The 26,436-nt window shown below is 33.6% G+C and overlaps 1 protein-coding gene across 1 annotated transcript in view; it reads left to right on the top strand.

The window, feature by feature from the left end:
* GABRG1 (gamma-aminobutyric acid type A receptor subunit gamma1) overlaps nt 1–8,835 on the top strand; it is a 67,000-nt gene extending 58,165 nt beyond the window's left edge. Inside the window, exon 9 of the mRNA XM_059066308.2 lies at nt 8,470–8,835. Within this exon, the coding sequence (XP_058922291.1) occupies nt 8,470–8,736 (267 nt within the window). The 3' untranslated portion in view covers nt 8,737–8,835. The remainder of the gene's footprint in view (nt 1–8,469) is intronic.
* Nucleotides 8,836–26,436: the final 17,601 nt, after the last annotated feature.

Genomic DNA, 26,436 nt, shown 5'->3' with positions numbered 1-26,436 from the left:
TAGACTGATAATGGTTGCTAGTGGTACCTTGACAAAAGATTAAAAACATATATTAAGATGAAACCAGAGTACCTAACATTGCCCACCAGCTAAAGTATTCTTATATTTTTCCTAGAAAAGACTTTTGGATCACCTTTGTAAGGAGTGGCTATTATGCTGTGAAATTTTCCACAAGTAGTAAATTCTTTGTACCTAAAAATTATTTAAACTCTCTCTTTAATCTATTTTTGTGATAGGATTTGGACTTCTTACACTGGTACCCCGCAAAATTAACTTAATTTTTAGAGATAAAGATCTCTCTTTAATGTTAGTATTCAGCTGTGTTTGAAAGACATAGCTTTTTATGTCTTAGAAAAGATATCTGTTTGGCTTTTGTATATTTGTACTCACTCCCCCTTCCTAAGCATATATCTACCTTAACTTACATCACATCAAGTAGATAAATTAGAATTAACTCTACTGATTCTAAAATACTGAAGTATTGGATGATTAACTGTAATTTCTTTTTATAATGGCAATTATAACAACCTTAAAGTAATATCTAACACTGAGTATTCCAGGAACTCCTTTATATGCATAATTTCATTTATGCTCATAGGCACCTTACATATACAAGTTCAGTAATTTGCACAAGGACAAACTTAGGAAGTGAAGGATCCAAGACTCAAACCCAGGTCTTTTATGGTGACAGAGGTCAAACTTGTAATCCTTCCTTTATGTTGCCTGTTTTCATAGGACTCAGAAAAGTAAACATCTTTTTCTCCAATATTAACAAAAAAGACACTTCATTGCTAATTCCAATAACTGCTTTTAAAGCAGACTTTTTCCAAACTACCAACATACTTGAGAACTCTATAAAACAGTTATGCATGAGTGGTAAGCTTGTAAACCTACCATAGCATGTACATAATGAGGCATGGGATTTTTCATGCTATGTCCTAAATTTTTAAGTTCTAGGATTCAATGCTTTTTCTCCCTTCCCCCATTTTTCATTAGTTCCTTATAAAACTTTACCATACTTTTATTTATTTATTTATTATTATTATTTTTTGTGGTATGCGGGCCTCTCACTGTCGTGGCCTCTCCCGTTGCGGAGCACAGGCTTCGGACGCGCAGGCCCAGCGGCCATGGCTCACGGGCTTAGTTGCTCCGCGGCATGTGGGATCTTCCCGGACCGGGGCACGAACCCGTGTCTCCTGCATCAGCAGGCGGACTCTCAACCACTGCGCCACCAGGGAAGCCCTACCATACTTTTAAATTATATTTTACTTTTTATGTTATACTTCAAGGACCAAAGCCTTGTGTATTTGGTTCCAGATTCCCCACAATATCCCAAGGAAGGAGAGGACATTGTTGGTGATACACATTTCAGAACTCACATGGTAGAATTAACATATGACTCTCTCAACTTGACATGATTTTAGCTTATCCATAGGATTTATTATGGCCTCTGAGTGGACAAAGCATCAGGGAGCAATGATTTCAACTTTAAAATCCATTTGCTAATTTTTTAGGTAAAGAAAAACACAGGTTTTCTACTATCTTCCTTTAATCCAAGCCAAACATCCTCTCTGGATTTTCCATTTCATCATTTACTCATCCACAGTTATGCTTGATTACTACCTTGACAATTTTATTTTTGGAAATTGTGAATGAAAATGTTTAGAATAAAAATAATTAACATTATAAGCCAGACAATGTACAATCTCACATGAATTCTAGAATTTCATTCTAAGAATATGTAATATAGGTACTAATACTATCTAAGGCTACTCAACCAATAAGTGGCTACTGTAGGACTACAGATAATCAGTTTGACTCCAGATCATGTGCTCTCAACCACATTACCAGATGTCTCATTTACTCAGGAAGCTGAAACTTTGGAGTACGAGCTTTAAAATTATGTCGTTCGGGCTTCCCTGGTGGCGCAGTGGCTGAGAGTCCGCCTGCCGATGCAGGGGACATGGGTTTGTTCCCTGGTCTGGGAAGATCCCACATGCCGCGGAGTGGCTAGGCCCTTGAGCCATGGTCGCTGAGCCTGCGTGTCCGGAGCCGGTGCTCCGCCACGGGAGAGACCACAGCAGTGAGAGGCCCGCGTACTGCAAAAAAAAAAGAAAAAAGAATAATAATAAAATTATGACGTTCATTTAATCATTCATTCATCAAATATTAATTAAGGACACCCATGCTCTAGGCACTCTTCTAGAATAGTTATTTAGGAAAAAAAAATTCTATTTGTTGAGTATTTAAAACTTAGCACCAAACCCAAGAAGCAAAATATTAAAGATGAAAAATTAAGGAATAAAAAATAAATGAGAGCTTTGAAGCATTAAATTGCAAATATCAAAAGTTAAATTGACATGTAATTGACTTCCTAGGTAAGAAAAATATTTTTAGAGCCGTCCAAAATAAAATTCTATAGTAGTTTCTTTCTGTTCAGTTATGTGCTTCGTGAGCTTTTTCAATACAAAATGACACTTTAAGTGAAAAATTGGATCAGTAATCAAATCTGACTCCCTGCCTAGTTCAGTGTTTAGCCATATGGTCTTGCCAATCAGGTAAATCAGAGCACACTTTTATGAAGAATAGGTAGCTCTGCTTGCTGTTGTCTCAAAATATTCTATTTAAGGGCTTTGTGGAATCTGTGTTTTTCTTCTGTTCCAGCCAGGAGGATCAAATGCAAGCCTAGACCCAGAAATCTTGCAGCATCTTGCCCTTACACCTGTTTTAATTATTTGTGAGTTTATCTTCGTTCTCTCTCTCTCTCTCTCTCTCTCTCTCTCTCTCTCTCTCTCTCTCTTTCTCTATCTCTCTGTCCTTCCATCTGCCCACTTTATTTTATAGGATCAAAATTCTGAGTTGTTTAAAATCCAGCATTTCCCTTTCCTTCACCAAATTATTTATGGCAATAGGCCAGGACCAAAGATCTTGCCTAGAGTCACTGAAAAGTCAACATGTCTGTAATTAAAAGAAACTAAAATTCCCTTCTTGATATCTCTCTGACTGCTTAGCTGAGAATACCAGAAAACTCCAATTTATTTTACTCAGGAAGAGATGATATTTGAACACAATAGATTTTTAGCTTCAATGACCCCTCTAAGAAAAATATAAATTAATAAAGATGCTTTCTACCTTACTCTCCACATGATATATTGGACCTTTTCTCTTTCTTGCTCTCTCTCTCCACCTCCCTTCCTCCCTCCCTTCTTCTCCTCTTCCCTCCTTCCTTCCTTCCTTCCTTCTTTCCATTATCCCTTTCTTCCTTCTGTCCTTTACTTATGTCCATATTTCTTTATTTCTTTCTCCTTTATTTTTTATTGTGAATGTCAGTGACATTTTGACTTGGTCCATATTACCATCCAATATATTTTATTGGGGTTTTATTTCTACTCATTAAGAAGATGATTTAGGTGTATTTATATCAATATCTATTTTCAAGAGAATCTAGTAAGTTAACTATGTTGAAGTACAGAATCAAGATCCTTATGAAACATGTAAAGATCTCAGAAAAGCAATAGTAGTAAACCAGCTAACTAAAGAGTAGTTCTTGTTGAAACTCAAATAGCCCATTGATGATTAAAAAAATCTCAGAAAACCATGTTATACCTACATCAGGAGCCTGATCTACCCATTTGAAGTAGAACTTATTTGTAATCTCTCAACTGGTTAAAACGAAGGAAGTTTATTTCACCAGCCATGAACAAGGCACTATGAAGAGAATAATGACAGAATCTGTTCTCTGCTTTCAGGGATCTTTGAATCTAGTTGTGGAAAAATACATTAGAAGTGTAAGTGTAAGATAATAAAGTACAGTACAAATAACAGTCCAATATAAAAATCAAAAGTAGACAAAGACACTATAAGGAAGTAGCAGTTAGGTGTCTGGTTTCAAATACCTTTTCGGCAGCAAAATATTTTCTATGATAGATATAAGTTAAGAATATTTAAAGATGTTCTTATTGAATTAGAGATAGGTACCACAAAGTCTGAACTAAGTGGCCTGTTCTATGCACAGAGGAAATCTTGAAACATCATGTAATATGGTCTGTGAGGCACTAACAAGCACATAGTGTTGAGAAGAGGCTATGTCATTGTGAGCCAACAGTGCAGTGGGTGGCCTTTTTCATTTCATTGTAAATAATTTATTCAAAATGTATGTAAACTAACTCATCCAAAGGGAATTTGATAGAGAAAATTACAAAGAAAGCATGGCATCATTGAAGTAGTTCTTTAAAGAATAAGTTGCAGTTTTCAGGAAAACAAATTATCAAGAATATTTAAGAGAGAAGGAACCATGTAAGCCAAGTTGAGGCATACATATAAGAATAAAAAGTAGATTTGTATATTTCTCAGGCTTTTCGTCTAATACAATAGCCACTAGCCATATGGCTAGGTTGATTTAAATTAATTAAAATCAACCAAAATTTAAAATTTAGTATCTTAGTAGCATTAGTCACATTTCAAGTGCTTAATAGCTACTTGTAACTAGTGGCTACCATATTGAACAATACTGATACAGAACACTTCAAGCATTGCAAAAACTTCTCTTGGACAGTGCTATAGAAAAGAGGAATCTTACAGAAGAAAATACCCAAGTTGAGGATAGAAAAGTGGTTTATTGCCGAGACGTGGAAAGTCTCCAGTACCATGTTAAGAAATTTCGATTTTGCACTGTCAGCACTGATAAGGCATGCATGTTTTTAAGCAAGATGGCATATTTGCTTCTATGTTTTTGAAAGATAATTATAAGTAGCATTCAGTATATACTTGAGTGGCAAAAGAAGCAAGGAGATAAAGACTATTGCAGTAGTTCAATAAGTCATATATTACTGAGAGTGAAACTAGGATATTGGAGTGGAAATAATGTGTGGAAGGTTTTGGTTTTTATTTCTTGTTTGTTTGTTTGTTTTTGCCCACAATACCCAACCATAACCTTTTCTTCACGCACAAAAAAATATCGTATTTTCAGCCAGTGCATATCTATATGAATAAATATTCTTCTACATTTCAGAGCACAAAAATAATGAAAAGATGAATCAATACACAGTTTCACAAATTACAAACCTTCTTTCCTGTAATGGTAATTGGCAAAGCTCCTAGGAAAGATTATTTGATATTGGTGATATGTGAAATACAGTGAGAAGTTTACTTGTGCATGGTTGAAACAAATGAACAAATCAAACAGTATATAAATGTACAAGTGAGAATACAATTCTCTGCTTCACAGCCTTGGTCCCAACCCTCAGAATTTTCTTTGTTTTTAACTTTCTATTTTTCACTTTCCTCTGATAATTATTTCCATTAACTTCTAATTCTTGGAGTACCAAAATTGACAACTCAGAATCACCAAAATCCACCTCATGTCTATTTTTAAACATTGATGTAGATATTGTAATTTTTGATATTCTGACTGATAAATGACTGGGATTTTGTGAAAGTTAATTGCAGAAAATCTGTGCTTAGTTTGGCATTCTCATGTGCCACTTTTTGAATGAGAAATTAATAGTGATATTAGTAAATATTTCATAGTATCAATAACATGACCTAATAATGTTTGCTAATCATATTGCTAATACTTAATATTCTTAATTATATTAGTATATGATCTAAATAGTTATTATTATTATTGGTCTTGGTGCTTAAAATATATTTTGTATATTTAACTATATGATTAACCTATAAGTAAGAGTATCTAATATATAACCAGACACGTATGTATCTTTAATAGTGAGAATGGGATGGATTTCTCAAAATGTTAAGTTCAGCTATTCTTAGTGACTTTTTTAAATAACAAAAAAATGACATATTCTCAAAACTACATCATTTGAAGTAAAAGGAAATTCAATTCAATTGTGTTATTTCTTTTTATGTCATTTAAATGGATCTATTTTATTTTTTCAATGTTTGCTATTTGGAGGTCAGCAGGATTTTTATTTGAGAAATTGTAAGGTGGGCTTTGCTGTTGTACTTCAGATAAATAAGGCATATAATGTTTATATTCTTCCAATTATTTTTTCAGTGGTTTCCAAGGTCACAAATGTGTCAAAAGTATTTTATTTTACTTATACTGTGTCAGCTCTTTGGCTATTTTTCTCAATACATATAAAATTCATTCCTAGTCACATTCAACATTCAATAAAGCATAGTTTCTTTCAATTTATGAATTAGTGGCATTTTGGGGGAGGCAGCAGGAAACTAGAAAATTGTCAATCTAAATTGTCACTGCAATAAGAAGCTCTCCATGATTTTGACCACCAGGGATTGGTCCATGTTTTAAATGAACCATTTGCAGTTTTTCTCCATTTTTGTGCACTTTAATGTTTAATCATACCTCTCATGCACAAGTGACATCTTCTAACAAACACACCATCTTCCCTTTTATGGCAGTTCTGAATGATATATGGAATGTGTTTATGCCATATAACGTTGAAATTGCGGACTAACAAACTTGCATTTTAACCACTTTTCACTCTGGTTAACATTGGAACATATGTTATTTAAGTATTAAGTAACAAGAAAATGAAAAACAATTTGCCTCATTTTTATACATTAGTTTAGTGCTCCACTAAAATTTAGGAGTCTGTTCGAGTATCTCCAAGTGTCAATCTCAAAAAATGTCATTAACATGTAATAATATCCTGCCCCTGTTTTTCATGATATATCTAGGCAAGTCATGCATTTGTGTTTAGGGCATTGCTTCTTATCTTCAGGCTGCACATTTTGTTCCTAATATGGATGTTATGACTTGTGTGATGGTTTTACCTTTTTAAAAATATCACTAAATGTGATTATTTGCTTCTCTTTGCATCTACTGAATGTTTAATATGTAGTGGGTCAGATTCTATGTTTCTTTTTAGAAATGCAATGGGTTTGAATATAGGTCCAAATTTTTAAAAATTATCATTTTTGTCTTTAATTTTTAAAATCTTTCTCATACAATGTTTAATTTTGATGACTTTTAGATTTATTTCAAAATTTAGGATGAACAAATTTTATAAACATTTTCATTAAAATTTAAAATCAGGATAAAACAATTGTTATAATCTCAACATTGTATTCAGTGTTTACATAATGACACCACTGATTATAATAAATCGTGAGATTCACATTTTAAAATAATCCCTGAAATATGTGGAAGTCCTGAGAGATGAAGAGTTACTAAAATGGCAATCTTCACTCATATTTTACTTGCCATTTTATTCAAGCATTCATTAATGTATTTCTTTCCAGGAACATTTTTGATGAGGTCCAAGTTTTTGTTGTTGTTATTATTGTTATTATTGCTTGTTTTAGCACATATTTTATAGTCCATTATGATATATCCTCTCCAGGAATCAACAGTAGCAATGACAATTACAACACCATTATCAATTGGCAAGGGAATACTTGCAATGTTTCAAATATTTTGTTTGGTGTTTTATGTATATCATCTCATTTAATCATCAAACAGATCTATGTACTGTTATTGTGGCTTTGGTATGGCAAAAGAGCAGTGACATTTCATGTTCCAAGTTACAGGACTCTACTGGGCAGAGCTGGAATTTCAGCCTAAGTGATTGCTTTAATATTCCACAATATCCTTGCTCCAAAGTGACTGTTCCAAAGTGTTGGCTTTAATATTCCACAGTATCCTGGCCATGCTCAATATTTTATATTTTTAAAAATTCTTCTTATTTAAGTATTATTCAGAACATGGTATCATCAAGAGTTAGTCTGATATGTGTCCCAAAAAATCTTGGTAAAAATAATAGCTATTACTACTGGGCAAGATGAAGCATGGATCATTTTACATTATGAAGTTTATTCATCACAACCATCACAAAAATTAGGTGGTAATATAATTCCATCTGAATAGCTAGAATGAGCAGAATTTTGGTAGAATTAGCAGAATTTTGAATACCAGTTGTTCCCCAACCTGAAGTTTTACCTCCTGCACATTCTATCTCCCAAATATGATGCTTTGTGCCTATCCACAACTCCAGACCTCATATCTTTTTTATTCATTCATAGCTCCTCATAGTTTTCTGCTCTATCAGAATGTCATCTTTACTATATGTTCTCATTATTACTAAAATAAAGTACAGAATATAACCATAGCAAACCAACACATGTTTATAGCATTGTAAATGTTTTACTGTAAAATATCATAGAAAAATATAGTTTATTCTCATTTTAGAATTAGATTCATGGTTAACAATAATTCAGTAGAACAACTTTCTAAAGGTATAAAATATATTTAATTTTGAGTGTTTTTTTCCCTGCAAAATCTTTGGAATGTAAAATAATATTTTTATGTGCTACAAGTAAATTATAATCTAAAAACATGTTAGAATTGGGTATTCATTTGATTTTTGGAAAATAAGATTTTTACTGCGTGTCAGTCTCTCAGAGACTGGAGATTGCCTTGAGGGGACAAATTGATCTTTTTTATGATTTTTTTTCTCAAAACTCATTTATTATTTTATTCAGATGTCCTCTGGACTCCATCCAGGATCTACTCTCATTCCAATGAATAGCATTTCTCTGCCGCTAGAAGATGATTATGGATACCAGTGTTTGGAAGGCAAAGATTGTGCCAGCTTCTTCTGTTGCTTTGAAGACTGCAGAACAGGATCATGGAGGGAAGGGAGGATACATATACGCATTGCCAAAATTGATTCCTATTCTCGAATATTTTTCCCAACAGCTTTTGCCCTGTTCAATCTGGTTTACTGGGTTGGCTATCTTTACTTATAAATTCTACTTACTAGGCAAAACTCATAAGAAGTATGACTAAATCCAATATAATCGACTGTCCTTCAATAACACGAAGTTTAAATTTAAAATGCAGAGAAACCAATGGTTAAAATGTGAATAGTTATTTTAACTATTTTACAGCTTTCTTAGGTAAAGTAGCAGCTTTCAGATTAATATATGTAAATTTATGTAAAACAGATTAGTTTCAAAATTCAGTATATTAAAATAGTATTATATATTTGTACTTTAATTTTCTTTATTTTTACATATATCCTATTATGATTTTGAATTTATAAGTTCTGTGATTCATATTTCAAAGATGGAATAATTTTAATATATATTTTATTTAAACATAACCTATCATTTGTAATGGTAGCTTAATCTAATGCCTAATATTTATGTAATATGTTTTTGCCTAGAAAATATTGTTAATTTGATTTTTTTTCCTTTTTATTTTTATGCTCTGTTTGGAATAGAGCTAGATGAAAACATATGAAACATATGAAAACAACGATTTCATTGGATTGACTTCCAAGAAACTTTATTCCCAAAAAGAAATTAATTTATTTTTAATTTTTTATTATTTAAAAAGAAAAGGCCATTTTACCTTATCTTTGATCCAGTTCATTTCCTGATGAAACATTAAATAAAACTCCAGTTATATCTAGGTTTGGTGATTTACAAACTAAGATGGAAACCATCAAAGTAATTTAAATACAAGGTGAAAAAAAATGAAGAATATTACATTTAACCATTTTATTCTCTGCCGCATAGCGTTTATGAAGAATGAAGAGATTAACACTGAAGTGTTTAGATCTACCGACCCTGAAATTAAATACAGAAAGAACTGACTTTTTGTTAACCCTCTACAAAAATATTACATTCCTTAAATTAACCAAAAACATTGAGGAACAGGGCTTGTATTTGCTCATTGTAGCTAAAGAATTATTATCTAGCAAATTGATTTGAAATGCATATTGAGGATATGGTCTTAATTATGTACTATTAACATTTTTCAGGCCAGAAATGTTCTGGAAGCACAGTCTTAGACTTGTGTTCTATATGGTCTTTCCCAGTTCCTAAATTTGGACTTGGTCAGCTTTACGACTTTGTTATCAATTTTAATGATATTCTCTGTTGTTAGAAGATGTGAGCAGGTACAAAAATCATGTTAAAGGTGGAGTTCTGTTAGAGGCACCTCTAAAGAAGATGAGTGTATGGAGCTCTTTCAATTCTGAGAGGAACAAAAATAGTCTTACTATAGTTTAAAGCCTGTTGCTTAATAGTTTCCAAAATGTCTGTTTTGTTAAGAGGCGAGATAAATTTAGGCTTTAATTAATCTATTCCTGTAACTAGTTGGGCATATCAGCTATTTATAAGAACTCCCTATTCATTCACCATTACCTAAATATCTGTAAAATCACCAGAGTGATCTTGAAGATAGCCTTTAAAAATTGTTTCCATTGTTAAGAGCAACTATCAGGATGAATAATTTTGTGATCAAGTCCTATCTTATGGTATGTGGAGGAAGCTATCACCTGTGCGCCTGACACCAAGTGGATAGTGAATACATGTGTATGGTTTGGCATGGTTATACTTATGTTTTTAGAATATATAGTGGTTTTTTTAATCTAAATATGTTTCGTTGTGTATCCACCACCTACATCTGAACTTTTTCACTTTGCTTATAAATCTTGGAAAAACGTAAGCATGAATTAAATGATATTGCCCAAATATCCACCGACACTGTTTTTTTCTGAATGGAGAGCCAAATTCAACTTTGGCCATGTATATATTCACTTACAATGTGCTCATGCATTCATTGTTATAACATTGAGTATTGATGGATATTCTTAACGTAAGCATTCATTTAAAGATAAATGAAAAATGAAGTACCAATGAAGAATAAATTATTTCACTAAAATGTATCATGGTTATTTCCATGTTTTAAGCTATAGCCTGCTCATTATCATGGAGGCAATTTTAATTCTGGGATTCTTTCAAGTCTATCAGCATGACCCTATTTTAAAATTCTTAAAAATGCTTAATATTAATAGCTTTGATTTTCTCACTGGTGTTCCATTAACTTGGCTTTAAATGTTGACAGTATTTACAAGTGGAAATAAAATATGATATGATGATAAAAATATGACAGATGCTTTTCTATATACATTCATTGTATATATCATCAAAACTAGTGCTTTGTTTTCAAAGCCAGTGGCATTTTGAGCAGTTCTGTTTAAACAAACAGATCAGAAAGAGAAGTGTGTAAAAATCTTATTATTTCTCAAAATGAGAATGAAAAGGTGAAAATGCAGTTATATTATTTTTACAAGAAATCAAGTAGAGCTTACTTTCAAAGGGTATGCAGTCTAATCCCTGTTTCTCTCTTCTTTCAAGTATTAGTTTTATCATCTTGAGAAATAATTTTTTTAAATCCTCCACTTTCTCCAGGTGAGTTATATCTTAATTTTATTGGATTCACTGGTACTTGTGTTTCCTGACTGATTTAAATGTTTTTAACACTAATAAAGACCAAAAAAGTGGATATAGATGAGGGGAGAGATAATTAGTACAGAGGGACTTAGAATAACTTGGAAAAGTGTTAATCCACATCGAGCCATCCTCTAAATATCTGACCAGGATCTAGAAGTATCAAGAAGGAATTGTGACTAGCATGATTTTATTCTCTTGGGTTTACAATTACATGATAATATTTTATCTATTCTTGAATTGCATAGATAGACTCAATTGAAATCAATTCCTAAAAGGCCAAGTAGTTTCTGGGGAAAATAAAAAAAAAAACAGAACTTAGATTTCCTGAGAATTCAGTAGGAGAAAGGCAAAATTAAAAAATAAATCTAACTAAATATAAAGTGTTAATGTAAGCAGAAATGATAATTCATTGGCTACATTTTATTTCAAAGATATAGATTTCATTAAGGAGTTTTAAAAATATTAACTTTAGGTTAAAGTACAATAAATGTGGGTAAATATACAGATAATCACCAGGGTTTTTTTTTCCCCTTTAGTGTGTTCCCATATTCTGACATCAAATTTAATCATAAAATATCTTATATTTCAGTTTAAGAACAAGATCAATATTGAGAGCTGCATTCTTTCCAATGATTCAGCGTCAAAAAGAATGATTGACAGTACTCTCACATCAAGGGCCCATAATTGTAAGATGTGAAATTGTATTCCAAGTCAAGGTGTTGTGAAGAAATGCATCTCGTACTTTTATTACACAAGAGGTTTAGATAGGATGATTTGTTTGAGTTTAAAATTTAAATTGATAACCAAAAATTGATTGGATATATAATACATGAATAAATACATGTACAAAATTATCAGTTTTATACCAGTGTCTATTTTCACTCTTGCAAAATTCAGCAAGATACCATTCACAATTATTTCATGGATCGTAGCACTGGAGTTTAAGTGATCGCTTAGACATTCAATAATTTAGCATATGTCCCACCAAAAACATTTTGAAAATAATTTCTGACCAAGCTATTTTTCTTTATATCATCAAATTTATTTAACTCCTCAATGTCACCCCAAATGAAGTCTAGACATACTTGGTATTATGTTTCTGTTGGTCCTTGATTTTTACTGCTAGTGAGCCCTTGACAGAGCACTGTAAAGTCACAGAAACCATTACCAACCCTCTATCAAAACATTCCAAATCGGGCTTCCCTGGTGGCGCAGTGGTTGAGAATCCGCCTGCCGATGCAGGGGACACGGGTTCGTGCCCCGGTCCGGGAAGATCCCACATACCGCGGAGCAGCTGGGCCCGTGAGCCATGGCTGCTGAGCCTGTGCATCCGGAGCCTGTGCTCCACAATGGGAGAGGCCACAACAGTGAGAGGCCCGCGTACCACAAAAAAAAAAAACCAACATTCCAAATGGAGTTTCCAGACACTGTTGACCACATTGCTGTAGTCAGTGTAAGGTCAGTTCTGTCTTTTTTTGCTTGTGCATTTTGGAAATGGCATAACCTAATTAAAATATTTATGCAGCACTTCTTATATATAAAGTACTGACTTAGATACAATAGGGAATAGAAAAATGAACTCTGGAGGAGATTATAATATGATCAGAAGACTAGTTATACAATTTAAGGGATGGAGGATAATTCTGGGAAAGTTTCTTGGAGAATATAGGCTTAGAGATGGGAGCTTGAGAATTCAATATGTCAGTAGATGAGGTTAACAGAGAATACATTTTCCAGTTGAGTAAACAGCTTGAATAAAGAAACAGAAGCATGGGCACAAATAAAAGTTCCATTTCAATTGAAGGTTAAGATTCATATAGGGAAGCAAAGATGAGGCTAGAAAGATAAGTCTAGCCCTATGGTAGAGAGGCAAGAATATGAACTTCAGAGGGCTGAGTGATATAAATCCTTGAAGAGTTCACAAAAATACATGAGTACAGAAGCACCATTATTAATATCATAAGAGTTTCATTTATTGGTGTGTGATGTTTGGAGTAAGGAAAGCCAGTTAGGAAGCTACTATAATACATGAGGTGAGAAAGAATGAAGGTCAGTACACTGGTGATTGAAGTTCAATGGAGAAGGCGGAAAGAAACATACTGAATAAAAAAGGAAAAATGGCAAACATGAAGCTGTGATTAACAGGCAACGGAGTGACATGTTGTGTGTAAGAAGAGGGGGCTCCTGTATTGCATAGTAGGTATTTGGGTGTAAATGAACACTAAAACACTGCAAGGAAATCCTGAATGTATTACAATCTTGTTTGCTGTTACTTTTAACATTTTAATCAAATGCTTATTTTTCCTACTGATCTATGTTTCCCACATTAGGGATGAAAAAAAGAATAATCTCCTGAAGTATAATCTGTCCAGATTATTATTATTTTGTGAGAGTCTGTTCCTCACGAAAAGGGCTTTCTCTTCAAATAACTTTCTCTTCTTTCTTTCTAACTAAGAAAAAAAAATAATGTATTTGGACAAAGAGAGGAAAGGAGGAGAACTGTGAATAGAAATAGGCTGCTGTGTGACCAGACAAATCCAGGAAGTTGATTCTGATTCTCAAACAATTTCTGAAATATTTGTCTCAAAATAAATTAATTTATTGTTGGGCCATGAAATATGTACCTGGAAGCTTTGAGTCTGGGAATAGTTAAGATGAGCCTGTAATGCAGTTAAGCTGGAAAGAGCTAATTAAAGGACTTTTAAGATATAGTTGACCTAAATAGAAATAGTTTGGAATCTTGATAAACCACTGTAATAAGAGTTATTTGTGTCCATAAAGTGTATGTAGTCACATCATATAATAAAGTTTTATGGCTTGTGATTGCAGTGGCTTCTGCTTCATCATTTTGGGGAGCATTTTGTGCATGGCAAAGTTATCTCAATTTATCAAAGTATTATGTCCTTTAATGATTCTAAGTGCAAAATAAATTCAGTAACGTTATGAAATAGTTACATTCTCTTAAAATGTGTCTTTTTTACAGTTTTCATACAGATATGTCCTTTTTTAGTTTTAGAGTATGTAATCATGATTTTAGCATTGAAGTTAATTTATGATCAATGTTATTCACATTTTTTCTAATTAAGAAAATAAATTTGAGTTCTCTTTGACAGAGTTCTGAAAATGAATTAAACGAAATGAATTAAAAGGTTAAGCAAAGATAGTTAATATTTATGCATGATTTTCACTACCAAGACAATGAATCTGGATTATTCTAACAACTTGTGATTTCATCCTAATTGGAACTGCCAGATAGTATTCCCCAGGTGAATCAATGAGAAAAATATATATTAGTGAGGATTAATACTCAGGCCATTCCAAATACCTTGTGTTATGAAAATGTATTATTTCATTTGAGGAAACAGTGAAGGAAAATTCTCTGCCACTAAAATACAGTACTTTAAAAAAAGGAAAGTTTGTGATTCTTCCTTCAGGTCCAATGCTGTTTTTATTTAAAAAAAAAAAAAAAAAAAAACCTGAATAAGATGAAGGAGATTTTAGTGTTTCTTGAGCACTTGCCATGTGTCTGGAACTTTAAGTGCATTATATATTAATAACTTATACTTCAAACGAATGAGCTCTATGTAACAGATGGAAAAACCGAGGCTCAGTATATTAGATACATACTCCAAGCTCGTATACCTGTAACCTGAAATTAAATACAGGTACCTCTAGTTATGCATACACTTCTCTTTCAGTTACAAGTAACTATTCTGATGACAATGTGATTGTTCATATTCCAAAACTAGAACAAGTTTCCTTCACAGAAGAGGTGTTTAGACTTAAAAAGCAGAATTAAAAAGCAGAATTTTCAATTCTGTTTGAAGCACAGAAACCCTATATTATTCAGTAAGAACGTAATCTTTGTTATCTCCTTACTTGTTATTTCCAGTGTGGATTCAATGTCAGCTGATATATTTTAAACAGGTACTATAAGAGTTCTGAAAAATTACTCCTGATATCCAATCAAATATAATACAGAGTACCAGGCATGCCTCAGAGATATTGTGGGTTCAGTTCTACACCACTGCAATAAAGTGAATATTGCTATAAAGCAAACCACACAAATTTTTTGGTTTCCCAATACTGAAGTTATTATAGTGTTTACACTATACTGTAGTCTATTAAGTGTACAATAGTTTTATTTCTAAAAAACGTACATACCTTAATTCTAAAATGTTGCTGAAAAATGCTAACCATCATCTGAGCCTTCAGCAAGTCATAATCTTTTTAGTGGTGGAGAGTCTTGCCTAGATATTGAGGGCTGCTGACTGATCTGGGGGGTGTTTGCTAAAGGTTGGGTGTCTGTGGCAATTTCTTAAGTAAGACATAAAACAGAGTTCTCCTCATTGATTGACTCTTCTTTTCAAGAATAATATCTCTGTAATAGGGAATGCTATTTGATAGCATTTTACCCACAGTAGAACTTCTTTCAAAATTGGAATTAATCCTCTCAAACCCTGTCTCTGCTCTATCAACAAAGTTTATGTAATATCCTCAATTCTTTGTTGTCATTTCACCAGTCAAGTTTGCTGTCTTATATGGACATGGTTTGTGGCGCACCCAAAAATTTATAGCAATAACATGAAAGATCACTGATCACAGATTACCATAACAAATATAAAAATAATGAAAAGTTTCAAAATATTGAGAGAATTAACAAAATGTGACGCAGAAACAGAAATTGAGCAAATGTTGTTGGAAAAAATGGCGCCAACAGACTTGTTCGATCCAGGACTGCCACAAACTTTTAATTTGTAAAAAATGCAATATCTGCAAAGTACAATAAAGCAAAGCACAGTACAATGAGCTATGCCTGTATTTACTTTTTAGAAAAGGGAATGGCACACTATGGCCACAGCAATAGTAACTGGCTCACAGCCATACCCCTTCGTTTACGAATTGTCTGCGGCTGTTTTTGCACTGTATCGGCACACTTGAGTAAGTACAACAAAACTCAAGTGGTCCTTAAAGCCTAAATATTTACCCTCTGGCACTTTACAGAAAAAGTTTGCCAACCTCTGTTTTGGAATAACTTTATTGTGCTATTTAAAAAGGCACCACATTTTTAAAATGCATTTTCTTAAAAAAATTCATTTTCTTAATTTTTAAAAAATAATACAGTTAATTGCTCTCCACTGTAGTTTATAGTCTGAAGTCCTCTCAAAGAAACATTAATCAAAGCTATGTTCTGTTTTTTAAAATCTGCTAAAAAAACTGTTGTGAATCTGTTTTATTAATGAAAATGCATGCTTCATAATTATTTCAATGTTTTTTGAAGTAGATAAAGTAGACGAATCTAGAGAGATGATTGCTGTTACCACTAAAATTGACACAAGATGCTTTAAGTAAAAGAAAAGTGATAAATGCAACTGCTAAAGTAATTTTAATATTTTCCCCCTTGAGACAGCATAAAGTATGTTTTCTCACTAAAATTGTTTGTGTCAGTATACTATCTTGCTTTTTAACATTTTTCACAGTATTAAAATCCAAACAGCTTTTTCTGAATAATTTTATTGGAATAAATGTTTAGTTCACTTTACACAGTACTCATGAGCTTTCTCTCTGCACTTCAGGGTGTGCACTTCAATAATTAAAATTTACAATTCAAATAGTCACAAAAAATTAGTTTTTTATTCTCATTAAAATAGGAAAACATCTTTAAGATAATACTATATAATAGGTAACTTTAGTAATGATACATTCAACATTTACCATAAATCAAATTTCTGACTATTAATTAAAGTACACTACTAAAAATTGTTACGTTCATACTGATTTAGATTTTTACTTTTTTCACTTTAAACCTTTTAAATTATTGTGCTAAAATTTCAATTCTTCATTATGGCTTGTCTTTTTATTTATTTTTTACGGTACGCGAGCCTCTCACTGTTGCGGCCTCTCCTGTTGCGGAGCACAGGCTCCGGACGCGCAGGCTCAGCGGCCATGGCTCACGGGCCCAGCCGCTCCGCGGCATGTGGGATCTTCCCGGACCGGGGCACGAACCCGCGTCCCCTGCATCGGCAGGCGGACTCTCAACCACTGCCCCACCAGGGAAGCCCATGGCTTGTCTTTTTAAAAGGTTACTCTTATAATAAAATTTCAAGATTGTGAAAACCTCACTTTGCATTGATATTAATAATTAATATTAGCATATTGTTTTGCCACACATTTTAAAATTAATGATCTCAGCTGATGAGTAGCAAAGCTTGTGCCATATGAGGGACCAATAGTAAACATTCCGTTTGGCAAACTAGAAACCGTGAGCTTGGGTGACCCAGACAACATGACACACATCAAGTTCAGTCATTTGCTTATAAATTCTGTGTTTATAAAGTAAACTCTGGATTTTAATACATATTATAAAAGAACTAGAGCCATTTGTACTGCGTGCATAATCTCTCGCATCTTTCCTGACTTTGTCGTCTCAAGGATGAGTAAGAAAGGTGAGAACATGTACTCTTAACTCAGAGTGTTTTGATGTGTTTTTCAATCATGGTCCCAGAAGGAGAATGATGGGTTAGTTGAATTGTGTAACTTGAGGAGGGTTTAACAAAAGGACACTTTACAAAAGTATGGGAAAGGGTTAGGAAAGACTCCAAGCATCTTGCAGAATCCTGAAACTAATTCCAGAAGGAAGAGCTGGTGCCAAAGGATCAGAGGGGAGGGAGTAGTTGCAGGGAGCAAGAAAGAAATAACTGTGGGCAAAAGGACATTTGACAGGTACTGGCAACTTGTGGCAACCTTGTTGGAGGATCCTGTGGAGTAAATACCTCAGTGACATCATTTCCCTTCTTCCCTGCAATCTTCTGCTAGTGCCCCTCAGTGGCAAAACTTAGCTGGGAGCCGAGAGCAAGGGGCATTTGCTTTGATCCATACAGGTCAGTTTTCTGGGACACAGAGCAGAGGGCAGAAGATGGGAGACATTTGGAGGGGAAGATGGAAAACACCCAAGACAATGTTTGAGGGCACTACTGATTGCAGTTAATGAGCTTTATGGTCACATAATTACTTTCTCTCTGCCTGGAAAATCAGAGCTAGAGGCATCCCCTGGCAACTCGGACCTCTGTGCCTGTCACTGCATAGTCACCAGCCATGGCTGGATCAGGATGCCTTAGCAAAGTTGACCTATGCATCAGAAAAGCTTCTCTGTCTCTCCAGCTCTATTTTCTCTCAAACAGGCAGGTTTTATTTGGTGCACATTAGTGCAGTAAATTTTTACGTGTATGTTCTAAGAGCAAAGGGCTAATGTACAGATTTTTTTAAACTGACATTTGTTACCAAAATTCCAGTTAGTGTGCTTTTCTTTTCCTTTGTCTCTATTATACACCTCTTTTCCTTGATAATTTGAATGGAAGAAGAGAAGCAGGACCAGGAAAGACAAGATCCAGGTCTTTCTGGATCTTTCTTTTTTGCTAGGATTACAACAATGAATGTGACATAGTTTCTGACTTCAATAATTATTATAAACTAAAGTGTAATAGTACATGCTGAGCTTTCATTATGTACCTAGAACTATTTACAAAAATTCAATTGCACATGAGGGTGAAACTTTAAAATGTATTGGTGGTATTGACTGGTCTACAACTGAACATCTGTGATACACAAGCACACCATAGTTCAATTCTAATTTAACCACCTTTGACAAATAACTGTAATACAGGAAATTGCAATTGACACACTAAACTAAGTATAGTGAGAATGAGCCATGTTTTTCTATGAGGAATTGTGAGAGGGTATGGCTTCTGAGAATTAAAAAAAAAGAGTGGGAGGTAAAATATAATATAAAAATAAGAAAAAGTAACTTTAGCCAGTACATAATATATACTTGGCATTATCCTAAGAACTTTATTCATAATAGCTAGCTTAATTCTTACAACATCTCTAAGAAATAGTTACTATTTTATTTGTAATTTACACAGTGAAGCTGAGGCACAGAGTGTCTGATATACTTGCTCAAGGACACAGAGAAAGTGAGTAGCATACCTGGGATTAAACTCCAGCAAGCCAGCCTGAGACCTGTTCTCTACATCACTCTACAAATTGCCTCTCTATGCATACAAGATCCACATACTGATGAACTGGAGAAACAAGATTATTTATATTAATATATAAGTGAGAAGTCAAAGGCCAAATGTTAATTGTCCTAGCATAAGACTGCAGGGATAAAAGGTGAAGGAAAAAAAGGGCAATCTCCAAATGGAATATACAGATTTCATATTTTAAATCCTTTTATTAATTAAAATTACTTCTACAATGATTCAGCAATCCTATATATATCCCAAAGAATTGAAATCAGGATCTTAAAGGGATAGTTGCACATGCATGTTCATTGCAGCATTATTGCAATAACCAAAAGGTAGAAGTAACCCAATAGCTATCAACAAATGAAGGATAAAGAAAATGTGGTATATACATACAATGGACTATTATTCAGCTTTTAAAAAGAAGAAAATTTTGCCACATGGCAACATGGCAACATGGATAAAACTTGGGACAATACACTAAGTGAAATAAGTGCATTCTTATGAAACCTTTTCTAAGCCTAAAGCATGTAAAGCAAAGAAGCAATTACCTTAGGACGCATCTTGCTAACAGATGATCACAATAAATAGAAATAAAGTACATATGCTCACAAAGTTGAAAGCTATGGCAGATTGATGCTGAGATGTTGTGTAGTTCCTGGAGAAGGAGCTTGGTTGTGCCATTCTTGCTGCTTAGGCTGTGCACCGCCTCTATAAAAGCTTATTGAAAAACAAATGCTGAACGCTATTGTCACTTTTTTTTTTTTTTTTTTTTTGTAAAAGCAGAAATCCTCAGGATTTATTTCAGTTAGCAAAATCAGGTACCAAAGTAGGTCTTTCCATAAAACTGGAGTGGCGTAAAGTGAACTTTTGAAAAGTGGGGTGTACCTGTACTGCAGATTCCCCTTTATGAGGTATCTAAAGCAGTGAAATTCATAGAAACAGAAAGTAGAATGGTACTTGTGAAGGGCTTGGGGAAGGGAGAAATTGGGAGCTGTTCAATGGATATAGAGTTTCAGTTTTGGAGGTTTTTTTTCAGATTTTTTCTTTTGATGTGGACCATTTTTTGAAAGTCTTTATTGAATTTGTTACAATATTGCTTCTGTGTTATGTTTCTTGGTATTTTGGCCACGAGGCATGTGGGATCTTAGCTCCCTGACCAGGGAGCAAACCTGCACCCCTGCATTGGAAGGCAAAGTCTTAACCACTGGACCACTAGGGAAGTCCCGAGTTTCAATTTTGCTAGATGAAAAACTTCTAGAGAGCTGCTGCACAACAATGTATATATAGTTAACCCAACTGAACTGTACAGATTAAGATAATAGTTTTTTAACCACAATTAAATATATGTCTATATATCTATCTATAGGAGATAGATAGATATACAGAAGTTAAATTACTTCCCCAATCTTCTTTGCAGACTAGATGCAGATGAGTGGTATCAGCAATAGTCATTTATATTTAGGAAAATTAAAACCTTATTGTGTAGTAAAAAAGAGAAACAGCTTTGAAATTAAGCAGAATTGGAATCAAATCCTAGTCTTCCCTTACTTCTGTGTGGCCATGGACAAATTACTTATATTTATAAGCTTTGGTGTGTTTTTGTTTGTTTGTTTGTTTGTTTGTTTGTTTTTGAGGTACGCGGGCCTCTCACTGTTATGGCCTCTCCCGTTGCAGAACACAGGCTCCGGACGCGCAGGCTCAGCGGCCATGGCTCACGGGCCCAGCCGCTCTGCGGCATGTGGGATCTTCCCGGACCGGGGCAGGAACCCGTGTGCCCTGCATCGGCAGGCGGACTCTCAACCACTGAGCCACCAGGGAAGCCCATGGTGTTTTTTTTTTTAAATCTAAAAATTGGAGGTAACATATAATTCAAAGGATTTCATAAAGATAACATTTATGGAAACACTTGGTGTCTTTCACATGCTCGTTAATATCTGCCCTTGATGTTTACGTGAGGGGAAAGGCTTATGAAAGGGAGATTTCTTGAAATAATGACTTTTTGATCTAGGACTGTCATAGGAAGCAACTTTATATAGCAGTTGAAAATGTGCCTCTGAATTCAGATGCACAGTTTGTAGCCTAGATCCATTAGTTACTGACCACACGCACTAGGAAAACTGCTTAACACCTTCAAGGTTGAGCCACACTCATCTCAACCATAAAACATGGATGATAATAAATGTACTGACTCTATAGAATGTGCAGCAGATATTATAAAGTGAGTGCCAAAAAACTATATTCCAGAGAAAGACAAATATCACAGGACATTACTTATATGTGGGATATAAAAAATGATACAAATGAACTCATTTATAAAACAGAAGTAGACTCACAGATGTAGAAAACAAATTTATGGTTACCAAAGGGGAAGGGGGAAGGGATAAATAGATAGATATACAAAAGTTATGATGCTGAGCATATCCAGAAGAAGAATGCTTTGGTATCAATTTGCATGTAAGTCATAGTTTGGGATTAACATATACACACTAGTATATATGAAATAGATAAACAACAAGGACCTATTGTATAGGCCATGGAACTATATTCAATATCTTACAATAATCTACATTGGAAAAGGATCTGAAAAATAATATATATATTCAATACTTTGCAATAATCTACATTGGAAAAGGATCTGAAAAAGAATATATATATGTATATATATAATTGAATCTCTTTCCTGTACACCTGTAACTAACACAGCACTGTAAATCAACTATACTTCAATAAAAAAATATTCCAAAACCCTATCTTTCCCTTAGGCTTTCTCTACTATAGAGGAAAAAATAAAGAAAATAAATATATGTTTTCCTATACTTTCCTATAATTTAAGGGTGACCATGTGATCCAATTCTCATTAATTATATCTAAGAAGGTGCCTGGGTGTTCCTTCTAGCAAGATTTTCTTTTTCTTCTTAAGAAATAGACTAGTGTCTGCAATCAGCCCTTAGGCCTGTCAGCGTTTGGTCTTCCCTTTTTTCCTCTTGGAATTCAGACAGAAGACCTGGAAGTGCAAAAGTTGATGTATAGAAAAAAATAGAGATCGTTATACCACTGATGAGTTGCCACATAAGCCTTAGACTGCTTATCCCAGAATTTCTTGTCATTATGTATTAAAAAAAACAAAAACCCTCTATTATTTTAGACACCGTACAAGCTTATCACAAGCATTAAAGGAAGCAAAGGGAGGAAAACACTTGCCTGCAGCAAATTATTATTGACAGGCATGTATGCCTAGTTGAATGTGGATCTCACAGCCCCTCTATTTCATATTCTATGATGCTGAGCATATGCTACAAGAAGAATGCATTGGTATCAATCTACATGTAAGTCATATTTGAATGTTTTTATCACTTTCCTAACCTTTGCTTATAAATACATAATTATGAAAAGCCAATTGTCTTACAGGTTTCCTCAATTTTTACAGTTACTTTCCATTATATTCTGATTGGTTGAACAGTGAGGAAAGTAGACATTCAAGAATGCATGAGAATATATTGTAAAATCTTCCAAAGAGTGTGTAAAAATTCGTTTCTGGGATAGATTTTACTGTTGCATTAAAAAAAATTGGATCTGCATCTGGTTTGGACTATTTTGATGAGCTCAAAATATCTTGAGGGGAGTAGAGTGTGTATACCATATGCTCAAGCCTTAGTTCATTGATTAGTTTATTGAGCTGAGCTGACTTCCTAGTGTAAAGCTGATTCATTTTGTGATTCATCATAGAGAAAGCTAATAAGCTGAAATGCTCTTTCTACTATTATGGAAAATGTATGTTTCTTAATGGGCTTTATAATGGTGTAGTTTTCAACAATGACTTGCTTTCCTTAAACTATCAAGATGAAAATTAAAGTAGCATTTAATCTAAAATGATACATTCAGTGAAGTAAAGATGTGACTGGCTCTTTGAAAGCATATGAATCAAATCATATTTCCAGAGTTCCATTATTTACTGAACCAATTCCATAGTAGATTGTGTTTTCAAGAAAAGGTTGCAACAACACTTCCCAGCATACATGATTTGTTTGTTTGTTTTATGATATGATATTTGACTTTCCTCCAATTAAAAGGTAGGACTTAATTCAGTTACTTATTTTCTAGAAATTTCTATGGTATCTGGCCTTGCCAACATCTACAAGTTTATCTAGTGCCATTTCAAAGACCCTGGGTGTTCACAACAAAGAACCTTGGCATAATTTTTTTTATTTTTGCTTAGATTATTCTTTTCCCTACAGTTTGATTTGTTGGCCCATTCTTGTATTGTAGATCTAAGCTTAAGTGTAATCTAAAAGAGGAATCCTCTGACTACTCTGTAAAGGTGAGACCCCCTTCGTTATTCTCTATTCTCTATATATGATTGATCTGAGTCCCATTATTCACTTTGTAGCACTTATTATAAGCAGTAACTTTCATAAGTATATACACACATATTTGTTAATTGATTAATAGATTGTCCTCTAAGTTGTAGCTTCAGATAGAGGCCAAAATAGCTACCAGATAAGTCAAAATTAATAACTATTATTTGAAAGAATCATTGAAATAATGATTCAAAAGAGAAGAGTCATAATTATACCTTGATTACAATACAACAAATGTATAAAAGTTCTTTAAAAAAGTATGGAATACTATATATATATATAATCAGGTAAATGGGCAGTATTTAATGTTACCATCAGTCAGAAAAAAAAGGAAATGGATTGAATAAAAATTCAATTAAACAATACAACAAATGCAGGAAAACTGGAAAATAAATACTAGTAAAGAAAAATTAAAGACTGATAAACATGACATGAATTGATAAACACAAGCAAGCAATTAAAAAATAAAAGAGAAAAATCACTTATAAAACAAGAGAGAATAAAAAAGATAACTCATGTAACCAAAGTTGTAAATGTAAGGAAGATAAAACATCAACTAGAGAAATAATTGAGACATTTTAGAATACTTTGTGCAATTACACAATAGTAACAAGGCAACATGAAATAGGCATGATTGACATAAAAGTATTAGGTATGCCAACAACAATGTGAATCAAGGGGAAAAGGCACTGGAGTCAGAGACATATAACAAGGGATTATTTTACATTTCAAGGAAAAAACTAGAAATAAGTTTTAAAAACCTATCAATTTGACTTTTCCAGAAAATATATTTTCAAATCTGAAAAGAAAAAGAAAAATAAAACTATAGGCCTATTGCATAAAATGTTACGTATATTTTAAATAAAATTCTAGCAAATAAAATTCAGCATTAATTGTTCCATACCTGACAGAGAATATTACTTGCTACATATGGCCAAGATCTTCTGAAATGATAAGTAACTCAAGAAGGCTGTGAGATGTAGCTTCCCAGAGGGTTTTCCCGAAGCTAAATTTCCATTTCCACAGGCTATTTGATATGATATCTCATACATATGACAATTTAAAATATTTTAGCTCAATAACTTATAGCAATAAATGTGTACATGCACAAATATACTTTTAATATTTCAAGGAAAATAACAGTTGGAAAAAAATGATTTATACATTATATATTTCAGGCAATTTTACCATTATTGAAGTTATTTCAAACTAAGTTAAGTAATGAAGGAACATACACGTACTAAGGGGTTTTCAAAAATAGTATTTTTGAATTCATAAAGATTCATTCCAAGTTGAATATTCTACACTTATTCAATCTTCAATTCTTCTCTACCACAAGAAAATTTTATGGAGTACATTTTATTCACAGTCATCTTGAAAAACTTCTTTAATGATTTTATGGATGCCTTAATTCTACTATCTGAAAAACTCCTGGCTATGAAGGTAGGAAATGGATCCATGTCAGGGAAGGAAATTCATTGTCATCATGTGCTTAAATAGTGGCAATGCTTGATGAATTATTTCATTTAATTCCTGCAGTCTCCCTATGAGGTAGTTATTTTATTTTAAATTAGATACTGAAGGTTTTGGTACTAGAGTTATCTGTGCAGGTCATGCTGTTGGTAAATAGCAGAGTGAGTGAGTGAGACTTGAACTTAGAGTAACCTGACTAAATATAGTGTGTGTGTGTGTGTGTGTGTGTGTGTGTGTGTGTGTGTGTGTGTGAATGTGTGTTTGTGTGTATGTGGTGTGTTTCCATCTTTCATGATTTGATATGAAGAAGGATAAAAGAAATGTGGTTAACTCTAATAAAAGCAAAATAAATAACCACAAGTCACAGAAACATTAAGTATGGTAGCTCTCCAGGAAAGAAAACCATAAAAAAGATAAAAAGACAACCCTCAGAATGGGAGAAAATATCTGCAAATGAAGCAACTGACAAAGGATTAATCTCCAAAATTTACAAGCAGCTCATGCAGCTCAATATCAAAAAAAAAAAAAAAAAAAAACGCAATCAAAAAATGTGCAGAAGACCTAAAAAGACATTTCTCCAAAGAAGATATACAGGTTACCAACAAACACATGAAAGGATGCTCAACATCACCAATCATTAGAGAAATTCAAATCAAAACTACAATGAGGTATCACGTCTCACAGGTCAGAATGGTCATCCTCAAAACTCTAGAAACAATAAATGCTGGAGAGGGTGTGGTGAAAAGGGCACACTCTTGCACTGTTGGTGAGAATGTAAATTGATACAGCCACTATGGAGAACAGTATGGAGGTTCCTTAAAAAACTACAAATAGAACTACCATATGACCCAGCAATCCCACTACTGGGCATATACCCTGAGAAAACCATAATTCAACGAAAGTCATGTACCACAATGTTCATTGCAACACTATTTACAATAGCCAGAACATGGAAACAACCTAAGTGTCCATTGATAGATGAATGGATAAAGAAAATGTGGCACATATATACAATTGAATATTACTCAGGCATAAAAAGAAACAAAATTGAGTTATTTGTAGAGATGTGAATGGACCTGGAGTCTGTCCTACAGAGTGAAGTAAGTCAGAAAGAGAAAAACAGATACCATATGCTAACACATATATATGGAACCTAAAAAAAAAAAAAGTTGTTCTGATGAACCTAGGGGCAGGACAGGAATAAAGACACAGACGTAGAGAATGGACTTGAGGACACAGGGAGGGGGAAGGGTAAACTGGGATGAAGTGAGAGAGTAGCATGGACATATATACACTACCAATTGTAAAATAGATAGCTAGTGGGAAGCAGCTGCATACCACAGGGA

The sequence above is a fragment of the Kogia breviceps genome, chromosome 6 (genome assembly GCF_026419965.1).
Source record: "Kogia breviceps isolate mKogBre1 chromosome 6, mKogBre1 haplotype 1, whole genome shotgun sequence".
NCBI classification, from domain to species: Eukaryota; Metazoa; Chordata; class Mammalia; order Artiodactyla; family Physeteridae; genus Kogia; species Kogia breviceps.
Note: the sequence above shows the minus strand (reverse complement) of the source record. Positions and strands in the feature narration are given on the sequence as shown.